Source organism: Ahaetulla prasina, chromosome 1 (genome assembly GCF_028640845.1).
Source record: "Ahaetulla prasina isolate Xishuangbanna chromosome 1, ASM2864084v1, whole genome shotgun sequence".
Classification (NCBI taxonomy): domain Eukaryota; kingdom Metazoa; phylum Chordata; class Lepidosauria; order Squamata; family Colubridae; genus Ahaetulla; species Ahaetulla prasina.
In genome coordinates, this window is record NC_080539.1 from 349,572,352 (window position 1) to 349,592,879 (window position 20,528).

General features: G+C 38.4%; 1 protein-coding gene across 4 annotated transcripts in view; it reads left to right on the forward strand.

Moving 5' to 3' along the window:
• The window catches only part of DLGAP5 (DLG associated protein 5), a 30,265-nt gene that overhangs the window by 5,005 nt on the left and 4,732 nt on the right, over positions 1–20,528 (forward strand). For 3 of the 4 annotated variants that reach the window (XM_058163020.1, XM_058163019.1, XM_058163021.1), the window contains 14 exons: positions 1,061–1,286; positions 3,598–3,788; positions 7,018–7,095; positions 7,813–7,912; positions 8,205–8,309; positions 8,745–8,815; positions 9,182–9,453; positions 10,442–10,563; positions 11,652–11,781; positions 12,623–12,708; positions 13,992–14,152; positions 14,733–14,828; positions 17,223–17,427; positions 19,210–19,414. In XM_058163020.1, the coding sequence (XP_058019003.1) occupies positions 1,067–1,286; positions 3,598–3,788; positions 7,018–7,095; positions 7,813–7,912; positions 8,205–8,309; positions 8,745–8,815; positions 9,182–9,453; positions 10,442–10,563; positions 11,652–11,781; positions 12,623–12,708; positions 13,992–14,152; positions 14,733–14,828; positions 17,223–17,427; positions 19,210–19,414 (2,042 nt within the window). In that variant the 5' untranslated portion in view covers positions 1,061–1,066. The remainder of the gene's footprint in view (positions 1–1,060; positions 1,287–3,597; positions 3,789–7,017; positions 7,096–7,812; positions 7,913–8,204; positions 8,310–8,744; positions 8,816–9,181; positions 9,454–10,441; positions 10,564–11,651; positions 11,782–12,622; positions 12,709–13,991; positions 14,153–14,732; positions 14,829–17,222; positions 17,428–19,209; positions 19,415–20,528) is intronic. The other variant, XM_058163022.1, reaches the window with a different exon arrangement.

A 20,528-nucleotide genomic window follows, 5' to 3' on the forward strand; every position in this document is an offset into this window, starting at 1 on the left:
ATGTATTTAGAGTAATGTGTACTTTTCTGGTTGCTCTATTCCAGAAAGATTGTTAGAGCTACATAGAAAATAGTAACTAAAATTATCAAAGAGGTAGCAACTATCGTGAAAAAAGCAGGGTGGATAAAAATTGATTTAAAAAAAAATTAAAATCAGATTTTTAAATTTTAAATTAGTTTTGATTTTTATCAAATTTATTTTAATAAAATGCTTTTGGAGTAAAAATCTATCTAAAGATAGTTTTCTATTTAAGATGCATTAATAATTTAGTTTATTCAGCATGAAATGGAAATAAATAATTAGTTACGTAGCATGGGCTGTATATTCTGCAATATTTACATTTTTGGTAAACTCATTCAATGACTCCAAGTTCTGCAACCTGAGATAACATCTACTGCATTGATGCATTCACACAATTTCACAGCAACCATGAGATAAATCATAAAACAAAGTTCAGGAATATTCCTTCATCCCATTGTTTTGCAAATCTGTGTACACTACAAGCTGTATGATTGTTTGAAGAGAAACGCATCTGTACCACCAGGCTCTAAGTGTGAGGAGGAAGGGCAAACAATAAATATGAAAGTGAAAGCTTCTAAGCAGCTTATATATATAATATTAAAGAGCACCTGTCATTTCAGATCCATCATGGCAGCGTCTGTTAGCGGGCATCCACTCACCTGCTGCCTGCCACCTCCCTTGCCTTATGTCACTGCCGCATCACCAGCAGTCCCATTAAAGTAAATGGGACTGTTGGGTGAATCAACAGCGGGACAGAGGAGGAGGCTGCTGGGGGACAGAGAGGACAATTGCTGCTTAAAAATTATGATTAAAATAGAGTTGATTTAAATTAACCCTTTTTGCTAAAGACCTGATGTAAATCAACTCCACCCTGGAAAAAGGTTACATTGCTTGGGGTATGACAGTGGTACATTCTGCTTTTTGTTACCTGCATAGATTTACCAACATGTATAGAAACAAGTTGCTTGTCAGTACAATTTTCAGATGGCTCAGCAAGATCTGTAATGTAAAATGCTTCTTGCCATTATTTTATATCTAGATTAAGATGACTTCTAATTTTGCCACCCGGTACAAAAAAGATCTGAGCATCGATACACTCAAGACAAAACTTGTTCGCCGGAAGTCTACAATTCAAAAAGAGAATAGACACAAGGTATTTAATAAGGGCAGGCAATTTGGACTAGTGGATGTGAATATACAGCCATCAAGAGACAAAGCTATTTCTCAGTTGGGCGGAAAAAGCAAAGGGGATGTGCCAAAACCAAGTAAGTAAAGCTTTTTAAATATTAACCAAGACTTGTTTTCGGTCTTTATCTTTGTTGTCCTTCATAAATTTACTAAGTTATTTTGTTATCTTTTTAAATACAACAAGTCCCCAGGTTAAGAACAAGTTTCATTTCTAAGTCTGTCCTCCAGCTGAATTTGTACCTAAACTGTTATTTTATGAAATGTTTGTCTTACTACGAACTGCTGAAAACAGGTGAGAGAGTGCACAGACCCTGAGTGGGGTGGGGATTGCAGATGTCTGCAAATGGGGAGACATGCAAGAGGGCTCTTCAAAAGAGTCCATGACAATTTGCCATGGGGAAGTCGACACGGTCTGCTCACCATTGCCAACTCACTGCTGTCAACTTGCTGTGGCCAATTCACCACGGGGCAAGAGTTATACTAATATCCGGGAAATAGTGGAATACAATCATTAAAGAAAGGATGCCAAATGAGGGACAAACTGAAATGTGAATGACAAAAATTAAAACTATTTTTTAATTATTTTCAATAATTAAATTGAATTGTTAAATTGTCCCACAATGAGTTGGCTGTGGCAAGTTGTCCCATTCTCCTTCAAAATGCTGCATTGGAGAAATAGGTAGTGTTGTGCTGTTCAGCCATAGTCTCCCTACCTGCAGCATCAAGACTCTCCTTGCCAGTCATGTGCACAAGAACGAGAGATGCTGCCAGAGTCTCCTCACCTGCAGTACTTAAAACTGTGTGCAGGAAAGAGATGCCGCACGTATATGAGAGAGAGAGAGACTGCCTGGCTTCCCCACTGTTGTAACCCAGGCCCAAGTAGGTAGTAGTAGATGCAATCAGTTCAAAAACAGACTTTATTAGAACAGCTGAGAATTAACTCATTCTGAGCATAGTCCAAATTCTTCATAACAATTCTTCAATTCTTCAGTATTATCACCAACCTTGATCTAATTAGGCAAACTGCCAAAGGCTTTTCTTGGCAAATGTTCAAAAGCAGAAGAGTCTGACAAGAAATAAATGCAGCAAGACAAGGAGGATTTCTATCAACGTTGTTTTCTGACAAAGAGCCCAAACGCTGTTGCTGGTCTTTTAAGCCTTATGGGAGGGGCCAATCATCTCTTGACCCTACTCCCGAGTTGTCCTCTTTGCTTTAGCTGCTCTTGCCTTCTGGCAGCTCTTCTCATGCGTGCATTAGGAACAGGATCCTCCTGTTCCTCTGCCTCACTACTGTCAGCCTCTGGAGGCTCCGGAGTCCGCATATCACTCCCAGATGGCCCCATCTCTGTCTCTGATACAGAGCCCTCATCCAGGCCTTCCCCAGCCTCCAGGACTGGCCCACGCTCTTCCTCAGCCTCATCGTTGTCCGACTCCGTTGCCAGCTCCGCAGGCTGCTGGCAAACCACAATACCCACCTGTAGTACTGGGGCTGTCCTTGCCGGCATGCACCTGCCTTTCTCTTTTCGAGTCGAATCTCAAAGCCAGTCAGCTGTCCACTATTTTAAGTATTGAAGGCAGCCATTCATATCTAGGGGTTGTTCATAAGCCAGAGGTTCACAGCCTGAGGACTCTGTACTACTAAACCCTCTTTTGGTTTTAGTCTACACTTGAATTAAATTTATTAGTTTCTGTGATGTTTGAAAATCAACAGGTAACATGGTTGTAAGTTTGGAAAGGATTTGTGTGCCATTCAGTGCAGAATTTACAAAGTTGTGGCATCTTTTAACAGTTTGTTGTTTAAATATTTATCACAAAGAAAGCCACCTCCTCTTGAAACAATTCTTACATTATGTGTCTAATGTGTAGAATGATTTTTCACTTTTTATTCTAGTCTTGTCCCCGGGACAATTGAGATCTGCTATGTTTAATTTTAATTTTTTATTCTTCTATGATATATATCCAAGCTCTCAATTGTTTCTCGCCAAACTCACTTTGTTTGAATTCTTCTGGAGAAACTTCTTCATGTAAGTGTTGTTGTTAAAACATGATGCCCAGAACATGATTTGGCATTTGACCTGAGCAACATAAACAAGGATTATTATTTCTTGTGTTCTGGGTATCATGCTATTATTAAAGTAACCTGAAATTTTCTTGTTTTTTAGATGCTGTTTGCTATTCAGCTTTCAATCACCTACATTGGCTAGATATTTTTCACATATATCGTTGTCAATATAGATCTTTCTGTGTACTTTGTTTTTTTTGTATCTAATTGTGGGACATTGTTTTTATCTCTTCGATTTGCATCTACTGTTCTAGCTACTCAAGATACGTTTTAATCTTGGTATCACAGTTTATGTAGGATTTCAACTCGCATATGTTAAATTTTAGATTCTGCAGTCAAGACTCGTGAGCAAGAGCGCTTGGACATGCTTCACCGCTACAAGGTGGAAAAAGAACTTCGCAAGTTGAAGGATCAGAGAGAGAAACCTATTTTTAAATGTGGACAATTCAAACCAGACGTCCCTGCTTTTCTCTCAAAAACATCACAGATTCCAGTATTGAACAAATCAAAAGAGAAAGTGAGAATTACTTAATATTTAAGCTGAGCTCCAATGCATCTTGCATTCCTTTACTGAGCCGAAGTTGTCTGAAACAGCTAATTCATATGTTGGGTTAATAAAGCATGAGTTGAACTTCATAAGTTCTCTGAACTTCTTAAATTAGGGGTCTGCAACAGGGGTGGGTTCTACTTACCTTTACTACCGATTTGCAATGGGAGCGCGCACACTTCTGCGCATACACAGAAGTTTTTGCGCATGCGCAAATCACTGGTGATAATGTCATGGGTGGGTGGAGCCTCCCACCGGTTTACTACCGGTTCTATAGAACTGGACCGAACCGGGAACAATCCACCACTGGTCTGCAATCTTAAACACTCAAAGAGCCATTTGGACCCATTTCCCACAGAAAACAAAACACCGTGAGCCACAAAACCTGGGTGGCCATGGCCAATTCACCGTCACCCACCCAGTCACATGACCCCTCCCAGCCATGCCTACCCAGAGTTTGTGGCTTCCAGTATTTTCTATAAGAAACAGGTTTCTCTGTCTCTTCTCTCTCTCCCTCTCTCTCTCTCCCCCCCTCTCATTTGTTTCCCTATCTTTTCCCTCTCTGATTCTCTCCCTCCAGCTCTCTCTCATTTCTCCCTCTCTCTCCCCCTTCTCTCTCTCAATTGTTTCTCTCTTTTTCCTCTGTCTCATTCTCTCCCTCCATCATTTTTCTCTCTTTATCCCGTTTTCTCTCTCTCATATCTTTTTTGTGCACACACACATACCCAAATGGGATATCTCCTGGGCTGGGATCACGGCGGCAGCGTAGATTGCGATTCCTCCTCCCACTGCTGCCACTGTGCAGTGAGATGAGTAGCAGGCTGCGCTGTGCAGGAGAGCCAGCGCTCTTCTCTCCCTGCATCTGGCAGTGGCGGCTGCTCTTCCCCGTTCCCCTCCTTCCTGAGCCAACACGAAGGGGAATGCAGGTGGCACTGACCTGCCTGTGAAGGATGCAGAATCACAAAAAGCAGCCAGTCATGGGTGGTGCGGAGAAAATGCTTCAGCTGCGTGGCTCTGCAGAGAGGCTTGCACCGTCTCAGGGCGGACAGCAGGTTGCATAACCAGGTTGGCAGGGAGCTGCAGGAGAGGGGTCAAAGCCACGTGCGGCTCTGGGGCCGTAGGTTGCTGACACCTGTCTTAAATACTTCAGGCTTTTCCACTTCTTGTTAGTTTATCCATATTTAGAACTGGAAACGAGATTAGAAGCATATTTCTGGTTTTATAGGTGGTCCTTGCTTAATGAATAATTTGTTCAGTGAACTGTTCAAAATTATGACAGCACTGTGCAAAGGGACTTACGACCCATGCCTGAAATTATGGTTGTTGCAAGGCCTCCATGTTCATATAATTGCAATCTGGAAACTTGGCAACCCATTTGCATTTACAATAGGTTGCCAAGCATACCGCAATCATGTGATCACCATTCACAATCTTCCCTACTGGCTTCCCTAGAAAGACAATTGGAAAGCCAACAGGGGAGATTGCAAGCTTCTGCTGCCTGCCAGGAAGACTTCCTCTGGTTTCTAGGGGCTGGCTGAAAAGGATCTGTCCTGAAATCATAGCAGGATGCTAGCATTGAGTATTTGCAGCACAGGGCGTTTGTAGTCAGCCGCAGGGAACCAGAGGGAGGTCTCTTATATCTGGGGGCTGGATGTAAATGCCCCATGCTGCAAATACTCCATCGATTTAGGATGGACTTTTTTCAGTCTGTATGGGATCATGCACTGGGTTGGAAGAATGAAGAGGTCTTTGTGACCCCCATTTCATTTCTCCAGCCAGCACATGAGTTCCCCTCAATGCATGGTGGTGTCCTGCCTGTCCTCCTTCAGCAGAGAGCTCTTTTACTCCACTTAACAATCTACATGGTCACTTAAAGCCTGCAACTTGGAGAACTGGGATTGAAGTCTTTGAGTAAGCAGTCACATGGGCATCTTGCTTAATGACTACTTCGCTCAACAGCTGAGATTCCAGTCCCAATTGTAATAAGTCCAAGGCTGCCTGTAGTTTAATAGATAATAACAGCTTCTATGGATCAGAAAGGGAAAGGAGATTTGTATATAAAGTAGGAAGGAAAGGTTACATGGATATAAGATCTATTTACAATAGCCAGATCATGATCTTGTTATGTGGGATACCATAATGCTCATCAGAATATTCCCAGGAAAGCAAAGTCTTTAAATTGATTCCTTATCAGATTGCCTTATTTAAAATCAAGAGGAACTATGAATAAATTTCCAATTTTCAAGTGAGGGAATGATAAGATAAACACATGGTTGGCTCACAAACAAGCTTTTTTTCCAATCACTTTCAAATAGGTAGAATGTGTTTCATCAAAGCAAATAGAGACTTGATATTCTGCTCTGGTTACATGATCAGGCTGGAAAAAGCAGTTTCTCTAGCATTAACCAATTTGGTCTTTATAGTTGAAGGGAACCTAGAAGGGAAAAGTCTCTGTGTTCTGTGTTAGATGGCTTCTCTGGTTTAAATAATCCAAGTTTCATTGAGTTAATACACAAATGATTTATTCTGTACAGTATTTCACAGCTGTTGATACGATTTGGTGAAATGATTCTGACAGCTTGTCCTATTTAATTTTACATTGCACAGTATTTTGTAGCATTAGATTATACTTTATGTTCTGTTCTGTTACTTTAGATTTAAACCATTGGGGAGGACAAATATAATTGAAATTGCATTTGACCATGAATTTGATTCCATGATATTGAGCCAGTAATGCATACATATGCAAACTGTAGGGACTTTTATAAGAAGACTACCAAGATGCACATGCAGGCTACTCAAAATATTTGGAAGAAAGGATAAAATAAAACTAATCACCAATGCATGAAAGGGACGATTATTCGTTATACAAAACTGGAAAATTCTGTTGGAATGAGATAATTGAGCAGTTTATGTGAACGTAGAGTTTTTCAGTTTCCTTTATATTTACTATAAATATTTTATTTGAACATTTTTATAAATTGTTTTTGGAGAACTCCTGAAAGGCACATGTTAAAATATCAATAGGCAGTCAAATAAAGATAATTAAGAAAATAAATAACCAGGAGCAAAATAAGATATTAAAGAAGTCGCATGAAAATTCCTAAATGCTTCTAGATTCTTCCAAAAACATTTCTTACTAAAAGATACACATATGGGGGTTGAAATTTGCTCATTCTTATTTCTGGATTGTTCCTAGGAAGTTCCAGCTGTCATGCGAGTTACAAGGTCGAAAGCAAAACAATTGCCAGAACCAAGAAAGACACAGCTATCATCGGTTTGTGTTACATGTTCATTTTTGATCATATACAATTTGCATGCTGCAGGTGATCCTTGAGTTATGACAGTTCACTTATCGACTGTCCAATGTTATGACATAACCCTCCCCCCCCAAGTATTTACGACACAGTCCCAAAGTTACGAATGTTGAAGAATCACGGCAATTGTTCACCCTTATGAAAGACCACAGAGGCACTGCAATATTCGCCCTGCTTATTTCTCCCCACTACTCTGGGCCAGGTCTCCACAGGCGCTGGGCCTGTGGAGACTCATCATGCAAAGATCTAGCGAGCTGTCTCCTCTCCAGCCTCGCTGCCCCAGTTTCTTTGTCTCCTCCCGGCACTCCAAAAGCAGAGCGGTGAGAGCAGAGGGAGAGCGGGACAAACATGCCCTGCTAACTTGCGATTTCCCTCTAGGCTCCAGTTGTCTTTGCAAAAAGCCCTTGCCGCCAAAAATGGAGCCCGGGAGGGATGCATTTTGAAATGCTCGCTCTTGTTACTGAAGCATTTTTTTTTTAATGCTTGCTGTTTTATGGTGCAGATTTAAGGCACGCACCAGGTGACTAAACAGAGAGGTTTAAAAGGCAGATCACTGATGGAGTAAATGGCTAGTCAACATCTGCTTATTGGCTGGAATTAAATGAATAACACAGTGTGATTGCTATCTTATTTTAAAAAGAGGTATGTTTTTACATTTATACTTCTTTTTTTTTTAGGTTGCATCCAGCTATACCAATAAGGGCCGCAATCGGCCGATACCTCAGCAAGAACAGAAGCAGATCTACATAGACAAACCTTCCAAACAAGAGAATAAAGGTATGAGTTCTTTGTCCATATTTAAAAATTGCTTTGGTGAATTTTGGTGAGGAAATAGCCAGAAGTTGGTAAGGCAGTTTCACACCACTGTGGAGCAGGAAATATAATTATAGTGTAAGCTCTGCAGTAGTTTCAGTACAAAAATAACTAGAAAATCCCAGCCCTGACCAATTGCATAACATGGTCCAATCAACTTTGTTTCATTTTTGTCCTGAAAAAAAAGATGCCTATCCTTGCCAGATACACAGAACATCTAAGGTTTTAGTGATTGAACAGCTTTCTCATTTTTCAGAGATGCAGTCTGCCATCTCAGGAATCCCACATGGAAGAACGACAAGAGCAACCGTGGCAGCTAAGTCAAGAATACCACAAGCATCACAACCAACTATAATTTCAGGTGAGTGAAATTGTACTAAAGCACTTTACATGGACAACTAAAGGTAAACATTTCCTTGATGCAGGTTCGAATTCTAGTGAAATATGAGCACAACCATGCAATTCCCTTGGTTTGTCATTGCCTACTTCTGGGATGTTATTTCAATTTCCCAGTTTTGTTTTCAGTTTGTGTATTTGTGATGCTCCTCTATCCAATTCGTAATTGGGCATGACCTCACTGATCTACTAAGTGCAAATAAGATCATCTAGGTGATGCCACCTGCTTGATAATTTTGCTGTAGGTTTTCTTGAGTTGAATTCTGATTTTTATTACACTTCCAATGTATTTTTGTCTCTACTTCTATAAAATAATTGCCTTCTATTGCTTTCTGTTGTTATTTTGAGTTCCTTGTGGCAAACAAAATTCTGGAATAATGTTCAGTCTGTTCTATTTTAGGTAATCTGTCACAGAAAAGAGTTACGTTTAAAGGAAAGCAACAAAAAGAGATAATAAAGGAAAAGACAACAGTAAGTTTGTTTTATCACAGTATAAATGTATTTCTTTTTCATTTATATTGTAGTACCATAAGTATGCTGCTATTATCCCTAATGGCAGCTCAGAAATCAAAACTGTAACTTGTCTAAACTGAAATAATGAAGTTTTGCTAATTTATCTGAGTTCAAACTTATATTCAGGCAAACCCTGATGGAAATATTCCACAATTGCTTGTGTTTTTTAAGTCAGTAGTTTTAAAATGCATCAGATTCTCAAAAATGAGCTAGGGGCAAATGAAATTGGAATGTTAACTATACTAATATTTTCCAGGGGGAAAAAAACTTATGTACAAAAACTATGTGTCTTTAAATGATAAAGAAATCACTTGTGTGTTTTAGCAGGTAGTGCACAATACAAATCAAGATATTCTAATGGAACAAGAGAAAGAAGAGTTGAAGCTCCAACCTGCTGAAAGCAGTGAACAGAAGGACTTTCTTGGCAAAGAAAACTTGTCAGCACCCCCAAAAAGAAATCGCTCATTTGCCCCTCAGAATTTTGTCTTTAAACCTCCCAAAGGCTTGTCTACCTACAAAGTGAAACCAATGTCCCCTTCCAGGGCAAATGTGTTCTTATCACCCAATCTTTCCTGGAGCCCCTCAGAAACAATCAAGTAAGGATCTCCAGACTTTCTTATAAAGTATTTTATGAATCTGTTCAAACTGTGTTGATTTCCCCTCCTTTCTTAATGCTGCTTCAGGTTCAAGCTCATAGAGGAAACACTAAGGAAGATAATTATTCCAATTTCCTCACCCATTAATTTCCAGTCCTCCTTCTATTCTTTCCTCTTAAAATGCCTCAACTTTACAAGATTGCATATGAATTACCGTAGTTGCTTCTGAGTATCTATACTGGTTTTCTATTTAGAGATCTCTGAAATATGAGGCCCAAGATGTCTTTCAAATGGAGATACCAAATCAAAACAGTATTCGTCTCTCAGATGGTGCAGATATTTAACATGATTTTGGAAGTACACCTGTAGTAAAGCTATGCAGAGACTCTGCTACAAGGAGCAAACTTTGAATTCAAGTAGGGGTACAAAAATAGGATCACAACATTGATTTAATTATGTGTCATAAAGTTGTTTTCAACACCAACAACCACATAAATAGGCTTTTTCCATGGTGATCTATCTTTAACTTGTTCTTTCAATTTTCCCTAGTCATCCCAGTATCTGAGTCCGTCCATCTTCTGCAGGGTCTCCTCTTTCTTTCTACCTTTCCCAACGTTAGAGCCTTTCATGTGCTTATCATGTTAAATGATATTATAGTGTGTAAGTAATCCACAGTTAAATTCACAGTCTAAGACTGGTGGAAATCTAATAATTCAAGTCCTAACCAAAGACCCAAGAATTATTAAGTCAGCGTCTAAGAATATAGGCAGTTCCAAGCAGATTAGTTTTTGGATGATTTTTTTTAAAAAATTAGGGTGTTCCAAGTCTGACAAATATTTCAATATTTCCAGACATTGAGGAAGTTCTTTAGGTATTGCTCTGAGGGCTACAATTATGTTTGATATAACAACAGATTTCTTTTTCCATACATGTTCAGTTTTGATCTGCAACTTCCAGTATTTCATAATTTTATTATTATTATTATTAGTGAAATCTATAAAAAAGAAGCACAAGATTATGATCTACAGTTGTCCTCTAACCCAGAAGTCATAAAGGAAACCACTGAAGAACATCAGTATGCCCTGGATTTAATGGAAACAATTAAAGGAGGTATATTTAAGGAAACGTCTATATCGCTGATGCTAAGAGACAAAAAATTTAAAAGGGGGTGAGAAGTCCCATTGTGGATGCGCATTTGCCTTTAGGCAAGATGCCTTTTTTTCTATCTCAGTCTTTGATTTGTAGAGTTGACATACAGAAGCTATCAGGCAGTGCTGTGCTACACTTCAGTGAAGCAAAGGAAGTTCTTTGGAATGGGTGCAGCTGAACAGTGATCTGTTGGCACCTCCTTAATGAAGTTACCTTGTTCCCTGGACTCTTCTAGGAAAATGTTCTTGATTTGAATACTGATAAGCATACTTGCTCAGTCTGAAGCACCTTGCTGGCACATCCTTAACTCAGACTCTGCAGCAATTCATCAGGGATGGGGATTTTGCTTTTACTCAAGTCCTTTGATCTTTTGAAGGATCTCTGAGGATGAGGATGATGCAGTATGATTGAGGATGCATCAGCCATATGGACATTATTTAAAGTGTCATTGGTGAAGGGCATCCTTTCTGTGTCAAGCCTATTTAGACTTAACCATTACTCTGTATTTATTTTAAACTGTCAGAATATTGAAATTTGGCAATTAGATAGACAGGTTCCAGGACCAGCAAGCAAAACAAAACAAAAGACCATAAGCAGACTTGGGGGTAACAGAATACCCATCATCCCTTCCCTTTGCATTAATGTAAAAAAAAAGAGGAAGGCAAAAATGCAGCTTTTGGTCAACTGTATGTCATTATTTATTTATTTATTTATTATTTAGATTTTTATACCGCCCTTCTCCCGAAGGACTCAGGGCGGTGTACAGCCAAATTTAAAACAATGCAGTGTACAAATTAAAACAACAATTAAAATACATATTTTATAAATGGCTGAAAATTAAAACCGTCGAATTAGACCCATAATAAAATACCCCAGTTACATTGCAACTGTAAATATGCAAAATACTGATGCTTTGGCTAATATGATGATTTAAATTTAATTGATAATTACTTAAAGAGCATCTATGACCTATTTAGCTGCAGATTATATTCTTCCTTTATTTAATGCAGATTCTACCATTTTTCTGTATAAAATCATTCTTTTTCTAGAACGGGTACCTAGTGAGATCAGGGATAATATTGCATTTGAAGGTGAGAGCAGTGTGCAGCAACCAGATCTTCTAGCAACTGAAATATCAGAGCCAACAACAAAGCTCCTGCATGATGTGTCCTATTTCAGGTTCGTAGACAAGATCAAAGGGATCTACAGTAGTAAGCTGCCTGGGTAATAAGAATGCTCATTAAAAGATCATCTTCAAAGAGATTCATCTTTGTATTAAAGTAAACAACAGATTAGCTATTCATGGATACTGTGGGATAGAAATGGTAACCAATCCATTTTACCTGCTTTAGGGATACATTTTACCTGCTGTTGTAATTGCTTGGAGTTTAAAATGAGATTGTATCTACTTGTGCTATTGTGCGCCAAAGACTATATACGGTACCTTTCCAAGCAAGCCAATTTTTGAAAATTATACACCTGTCCCACAATAGCATCTAAGCTAAGTAGTCTAAGTAGAATGTGAACGGAGTGGTAGGAATGGCATTTTCCTTACTATCTATTCTCTTCCCTTGCATGAAAAGCAATGAAGTAAAAATGGCTGGCAAAACAGGGTCTACTGAGTCCTATTTAGCCTAGAAACCATTATTCTGATGCTTCTGAATTGCAACCTTAACTCTAACTATTTTTAAAAATATTACATGTATGAAAGTGAACTGGCACATCCTGCCAATTCTTGTTTACAACAGGGTGTGAGTAGGAAAAGCAGAAATGAAACATGATTCTCAGATTAAAGAATTTTAACATATCCATCCTTAGTCATTATTTAGCTTCATAGCAAGAAGTATTCTATGTAGTATAATGTGTTGCTTTTTACTTAACTTAATATTTTTAATTGCTGCTGTTAGTTTTGAAGCACTATAATCTTATACATTAGTCCATTTGAGTATCTTACGGGTAAAAAATTGGGTCACTAATTGAAATAATGAGAAATTGTCTGAATGTGCTTTTGTTTTAAAAGAAACATTCTTCAATCGGAGAAAGAGAGACTGACGTTATTTTGTCTTGAATGGGATAAAACTGTTGAAATGGATATTCCAGAGGAGGGTAAGAGAGAAAACACACAAAGTATTTGTGAAATTATTGTCAGAAATAAACAACAGCCTGAGTTTCACTGTGACTCTGCTAAGCCTATATATCTTTATCTATCTTGATTATAGGGACACAGGGGCTAGGACGTTGAGCTTGTCGATCGAAAGGTTGGCAGCTCAGCAGTTCGAATCCCTAGTGCTGCCGTATAACAGGGTGAGCTCACGTTATTTGTCCCAACTTCTGCCAACCTAGCAGTTTCAAAAGCATATAAAAATGCAAGTAGAAAAAATAGGGACCACCTTTGGTGGGAAAGTAACAGCGTTCCGTGCGCTTTTGGCATTGAGTCATGCCGGCCACATGACCACGGAGACGTCTTCCGCTAGCAGTGGCTCTCCGGCTTTGAAACAGAGAAGAACACCGCCCCCTAGAGTCGGCAACGACTAGCACCTTTACCTTTACCTTTAGGTCTTGATTAGTGTGGTTAATGAATTCTACAAAATAGTTGCATTATTCAAATTCACACTCTTCAAAGTGATATTTCTACCCTGTTTCCCCCCAAAATAAGACATCCCCTGATAATAAGCCCAATCCAGCTTTTGAGCGCATGACAATAAGGCCAAGCCCTTGTTTCAGGGTTCAAAAAAATATAAGACAGGGTCTTATTTTCAGGGGAAAATGGTATAGAACATATAGTAATTGGTTCCAGCATGATAGGAAATAAAATTAAACATAACTTTTGTAAGTATATTAATTACATAGTAAGGGATAAACATCATTTACTTATTTAAATTTATGGTTAATAAAATCACAAAAAGCAAAATGAAAAAAAAAATAGTATCATTCCTAAAGGCTAACTTACACTGACCAAAACATATTTAGCAGGGTAGACTGAACTGCTTTCTCTTTAAATCTTCATAGATATGCTGGGTAGAGCGAGTTTTCATGCTTTAATCAATGTTAGGGCCTGCATTCATAATTTTTTGCTTCACAATTTCTATATCTTCAGATTTGTTGAGAGTGCACTTCTTCACTTGCATGATGTTTTCCTCTGGTGGATTGTTCCTGTTCTGCATTTTGCACAAAGATTAGCAGTATCTAAACCTACAGCTGTGTATGCACTAGCCTCAATTGCACGCCTGCTAGCTTTGCATTAACTGAATTTTGGGCCACAGTAAATATGACTTGGAATCAATTTACACTATGCATATTCATGTAGGTTTGAATTGAAGCCTATCTCTATATATCAGTGGTTTTAATTTATATACTGTTTATGCAACAAAATACTACTGTTTTTCCAGCAAAAGATCTTGTCCGCACAACCATTGGGCAAACCCGACTGTTGGTGGCAGAGAGATTCAAACAGTTTGAAGGGCTGATAGACAATTGTGAATTCAGACGTGGAGAGAAAGAGACAACTTGCACAGATCTGGATGGATTCTGGGATATGATAAACTTTCAGGTAAGATTTTTTTTTAATTGTTAAATCTCTGTTTGCATTCTGCTGACTTTTTACCTTTACTTAATGGCCAGACCTTTGTTTAATCAACAGTAGACCAATCTTAACCTGATCATTCAGATTCTGCGGTTGAATCAGAAGGAATATCCCAAACTGGGAAAAATAAAACTTGTAGAAAATACACCACAAGGAAATATCACTTTTCAGCTCAAACATGCATGACCCTTGGCTTCTGAGAGGGTACTAATTTCCACACACAAAACTCAACCTTGTTTTAGCCATCATGTTAACTTGAAAGTCACATCTTACAATAAAATGTAGGGTTCTCCCGCATGGACCAAATTGAGCGATCCATATTCAATTCTCATTCACCCAAAGTAGCAGGATACAAGGCAATGTTGCAAGAGATTCCTAAGAAATGGCTAACAGTGTCTTGTCTTGGATTTCTTGGTGGAGCTATTTCCTAAGGAAGCTTGCTATGCTTTTTAACACTTAATTATTGTTTTTTTAATGTAAGAGGGGGGACAGTTGGTAACCTGGTCCGCTTTAGTTTCGTTCTGCAACCTTTATCTTCCTCAAATAGGTAGAAGACATAAATAAAAAATTTGAGAACTTGAAGGAACTTGAGGTGAATGGGTGGCAAATGGTGGATGATGCTGAGCCCCACAGACCTGCCAAGGTATGATACTCTTTGCTGGTTCTGCTTTTAGGGGTTGATTTTTACACGGCACGTAATTACTGAGACTATTTCTGAAAGGCAACTTTGTTGATACAGGCAACTGCACAAAAAGGTACAATTAAGTTTCTCATGGAGCATAATTGTACTAAACTTTAAGCTACCTGTTCATCTTCTGGGAACTGTAACTCCCGTAACCAAGTCTGAGAACCAAGGATGCACAGCAATTCAGATATCAAAATGGAAAATGTGATTTGTAAGGGCATGGGCATGTTCGCTGCATCTGTCAGGGGTGGTGGTGGTTTTTTTTAATGACTCTGCCTTTTCCTGAATTGGCATGGTATCTGTGGAGCCCCAGACATTAAAGTAGTAGTAGTAGTAGTAGTTGTTAGTTGAGAAGTCGTGTCCGACCCATCGCGACCCCATGGACAACGTTCCTCCAGGCCTTCCTGTCCTCTACCATCCTCTGGAGTCCATTTAAGCTCACACCGACTGCTTCAGTGACTCCATCCAGCCATCTCGTTCTCTGTCATCCCTTTCTTCTTTTGCCCTCAATCTTTCCCAGCATTAGGCTCTTCTCCAATGATTAAAGTAGTGGTGCCTCCTTAATGTAGATCCATACTGTCCTGGGACTCTGCCAGCCCTGTTTGAACTCAGAAAGGCACAGTTTCTTTAAGGAGGTAACATCAGGTGGCATACTGAGCATATGTGAGTGAAACAAACAAATATTGCTTTCCTACCCCCTTTGCTTGCCTCTTTTATGTTTCTTCAGTATTGAATTATTTGGAGTGGAGATGCATCTTACTGTACTTTATAAAACTTTGTACATCCTGATGGCTAATTAATTGCATTGCCATCCATAATCAGGCTGACCCTTAAGTGGAGTGAAGCATTCCTTTCTTTTCCAACTTTCCTTTTTGTAGCCACTTTACTTCCTGGTTTTTCTTTTTAATGCATTCTATTGCCCCCTTCACCCCATTTTCCTGTAAACACCAACAGTTTTCTTCTTGTAAACAAATAGGTACATTGATCATTGGGATTTTGATTTAAACTTCTAATATATGATGTGTCATTTATATTTCCAGTGAATTTGAAAGTGTTAACTTAGCTAATTTATACCCATGGCTGATCCTTTGGTTGCTTGCCTTGATATTCCTGACTTTTGCTAGCTGCTAAAAATAGCTTGACTCTGAGTGAAATCTGATAGGGAACTGAATAATTCAATATTAAGTGCTGAATATACCAGTATTATAGTCAGTTTGAGACAGATGACCTTTAAATGTTTCCTAGAAGTGAAGCCATCTCATATCATAGTTTATCATTAGAGAGCTTAGTACTAGATGTCTTTATGAGTCAGAAAGTAGGGTTTGGTAAATACACCATCACAAGCAGTTCCAACTTTGGAATTGTAATACATTTTTATTTTGAAAAAACCTGCCTTTTCTGTACTATTTACTTTTATTCCCATTAATAAACCATTCTACAGTATTGCCCGAATAGTCAAGAGTGGGATTGGCAGAAGAATATGTCCTGTTGGAAGTATATTTTAACTTTCACATATTGCAGTTCTGCAGAATCTCAGCCTCTGACAACCCTAAATAAAAGTCATCTTTTTATTTCCTATCTGAAATACTGTCTTCTCTGGTGAGATATCCCCTGGGAGTGACAAACCTTTTGGACTAGTAGACCTATCTCAAATTTTGAAAATATATTTTGGGCATCCAATCATGGATTGGGACAGAACCACACATTAATTCTGTGACTGCAGTGATTAAAGTGCCTATTCACAAAAAATGATTTTCCCGGAAAGCAAATTGGTAAGGCTGTTCTTCACTACTTTATCATTTATCTGGACAGGAGGCCATACATCCTCAGCAAGGATTTTCTGTTCTAAATTGTTTACGAGTGGTTTTTATATGTTTACATATTGATTTTTAACTTGCTTTTATTGCATTATTTTCTTTACCTGTTGTGAGTTGCCCAGAGTTGGTTAGATATGTTGGGTGGTTGTACAAATTGTAATAATAATAGCATCAGGAGCATAGGGTTTTGTTTTTATTTTATTTTTGGATCATATGCCCTATACCAGTGTTTCTCTGTGTTGGCAACTTGAAGATTTTGGTTGGGTAAGAAATTCTGGGAGTTGAATTCCACACATCTTCAAGTTGTCACGGTTGGGGAAACTGTACCCTATACTCTGTAGACTACTCAAGATCGTATTCCGATGTCTAAGATGTCATAGTAGTTGGGTCTATCACTCCCTCTCTGATGGAGTGAAGGAGCCGTGTCTACATGATACAGGCAGGATCTCTAGAGAGGTCTGGTTGCATTCCCTGTGCCCTGAGCTTTTGAAGACTGGTGATTATCAGCTTTGTCAAGGTATCTTTTGATTTCCAGAAAAAGCCCATCCTTCGAAGGACAGCCAAAGCAGCAGGGGGGTCTGCCGAAAGGAGAGCAGCCAGAAAACGCCTTGCATCTGTAAAAGCAGCCATGAAGAACAAGTCAAAGGAAGGGTTGGTAGCAGAGGTTTCAGGCCAAGAAGCAGAACGGATATTTGATGGAGGGTTTTTCCGAATTGAATCTCCTGCCAAACCCTTTCCAGGTCAGTCCAGACCACTGCCCTGGTGCAAGAATATATGTATTATGATGATAGTTATTGCAGTAACTAGACCTTGCTGACTCCGCATGAGTTCCTGGTAGTCTGCAATATATCCATAACGTTATAAAACTTCAAAACAATCCATTTTGCTTCGCTGTTCAAGTTCCGCAGCATTAAGATTAAATGCTTTCTGTTTCACTGTTTTCCTCAAGAAGATGCCATCCAGGTTTCTGAGGGAAAATTATTCCATAAAGAAATATTCCATATGAAATATCACCTCGTAGTCCACCTTTCCTAAAACTCACGTGGGGTGGGGAATCTTTAGCCACCTCTACTTAATACATATAGTATTGGATAAATTGGTTTTAGTTGGAGGAAGCAGTTAGGTGACCAAACAGTGGGGCTTCACAGATAACATTCTGATTGTATTCAAAATCCTATTGACAACAAGCACAATGCCACAATAATATTGTTATATGATTATGGTGGTTCTCATCCAACAGTATGTAGCCTGCTACATTTTATATAATTTGTAAATTATATTACTTCCAAGTAATCTTCAAAGACAACTTCCCTAATACATATATTTATATTATTTTTTAATATTTTGTTTTATATTATTTTGGTTACCCACTTCAAGATGCTAGGTAGGGATGAAGTATTCTTCCCCCTAGATGATGGGAACCAATGGGTCTTCAGACATCCACATCCAGAAAGTAGTGTGCCTTAGAGCAGTTGGCAGCTAATTACAGTAGTCCTCAACTTACAATCATTCATTTAGTGACCACGAGTTAGAATGGGACTGGAAAAAAGTGATTTATGCCCATTTTCCACACTTACAAATGTTGCAGCATCCCAGAGTCACATGATCAAAATTTGAATGCTTAGCAACTGGCATGTGTTATGACAGTTGCAGAGTCTTGGGATCATGTGATCACCTTTTGCGATCTGACAAGCAAAGTCAATGGGGAAGTTGATAACAACAGCTGTGTTTCACTTAACAAGAAAGGCTGTAAAATGGGGCAAAATTTCACCTAACAACTGTCTTCCTTAGTAATGGAAATTTTGGGTTCAGTTTTGGTAATAAGTTGAGGACTATCTTATCAAAATTGAAATAAGAATTTAAAATGGGCACAAAGATTGCTTTATTTCAAAACAGTCTCTCCACTAGCTGCCCACATATATTGTAAATACTTTTCTAATTTTAGTACAGAGCATTTGAGAAACAGTTCTAAACTATTGAGGAAGCTGAGCTTCTCAAAAGAGGGACGCCTACAAATGGAAGCCTTTCATCGAGAAGCTCCCACTTCTATGAATACTGGCAGCCTCTTCTGCAGTGGAGGCAGGAAAAGCCTCCAGCACACAAGTCAAAATCCCAATGTGATATTTTGGAACTTGCATTCAGGCTATGTCAGGCTACACCCAGATACACCCAGGTTTAAATCGTCATTCAGCCATGAAGTTTATTGGGGGAAGTCAATTTAATCTATCTCAAAGTTGTGAGGGAAACTGAATGAGACAGCTGGAGAATGCCTCATTATTGGTCAAATCTTCTGTTAAAACTTTTCAGATTGTATTAATAGAACATACAATGTGAGAAAAAGTAATTGTGAGGATGACTTAATCGTGTGTGTGTGTGTGTGTGTGTACACATTCATATTTCAAGCATTCAGCATCCTTTCCCTTATATTTTCTGCAGATGTGGGGCCCAGAATCCAAAATTTATCACAGATAATATATTAATATAATACAATATTCATTTGCTCACTCATCTATTGCCTATAGGCCGGACTCCTAAATCAACTCACAGGATTTCCCGGAGGACAACCCCAAGGTCTGCCAATAAGGCTTTGCTTCAGAATTGTGCAGAGATCTGTGTTTTAAAACAAGGCCCATCAAGTATGTCCAAAGCCGTTCCTCCTTTTCCAGAACCTAAAGCATTTTCAGATTCTGCTGGAACTGACCACCTTGGCTCCGCATCTGAACAAAGGTATGCAGCTAAACTGGCCCTTTGCTTTGGGCGGTGCAGGAATAACAACCCTTTTGGGGAGAGCCAGAGGAATCTCACAATACAAGAGTAGTTTTTGGGTTGCATGAAAGATCATTGGGTTTTTCACAGCAAAATATTTCTTAAGCATTCAGCATACAGAGCATAATTCTTGCATAAGGGATTTTGCCTTTAGATGAACCCATTTCAATTTCATACCATAAGCATGCTGGGTTTTGAGCAAATGATTGTTTTCTTCTTTCAAGCCAGAAACCTCTTTCTGCATTTTAGCAATCCAAACTAAATTCTTATTTCCCCCATTGTCCATTAAAAAATATAGCATAGATTTAAACTGTCCTGAAACAGTGACTGTAATTTTTCTGCTGATGATATCTAACGGATAATGTTTTTAAATCGTCTTATTTCAGCTTTCTAATTTTTCCAACCATTGTGTTAAACCTAATTTTTATTAATCATATGGCTGATATTTCCAATTTTTCCTATGTTGAATAAAATAGAATCAGGTGGTAGGAATGCATTCATTCTTACAAATATGCTGGGAGAAATTAATATTTGTTTTAGAAGAACTGTTAATGGTATCTTAGTTTTAATTCACACTCTAAACTTCAGTTTTGTCCTTGTTCTTCCAATACCTTAAAGTTTGAATAGAGGACGTTTGACATGCCTTTGTAAATCAGTTCAAGCTCCTCTCAAATAGATATGGGTCTATTCCTGGTCATTATAACATAATATACAGTCCTCTGAATGCCAGGAGCTGAGGGAAATGAATGCCAGGAGCTAAGGGAATGAGCTGCTATTATTATTATTATTATTATTATTATTATTATTATTATTATTATTATTATTATTATTATTATTATTATTATTATTTATTCGATTTTTATACCGCCCTTCTCCCAAAGGACTCAGGGCAGTGTACAGCCAAAGTAAAAACAGACAATACAATATACAATTTAAAATACAGATTAAAAAACTTATTTTATAATTGGCCTAAAAAACTTTAAAATATATAAAACTAAAAACCCTTAAAATTAATAATAGAAAATTTAAAAATCAATAAAATTTAAGCCAGCCCCGCGCGAATAAAAAGATGTGT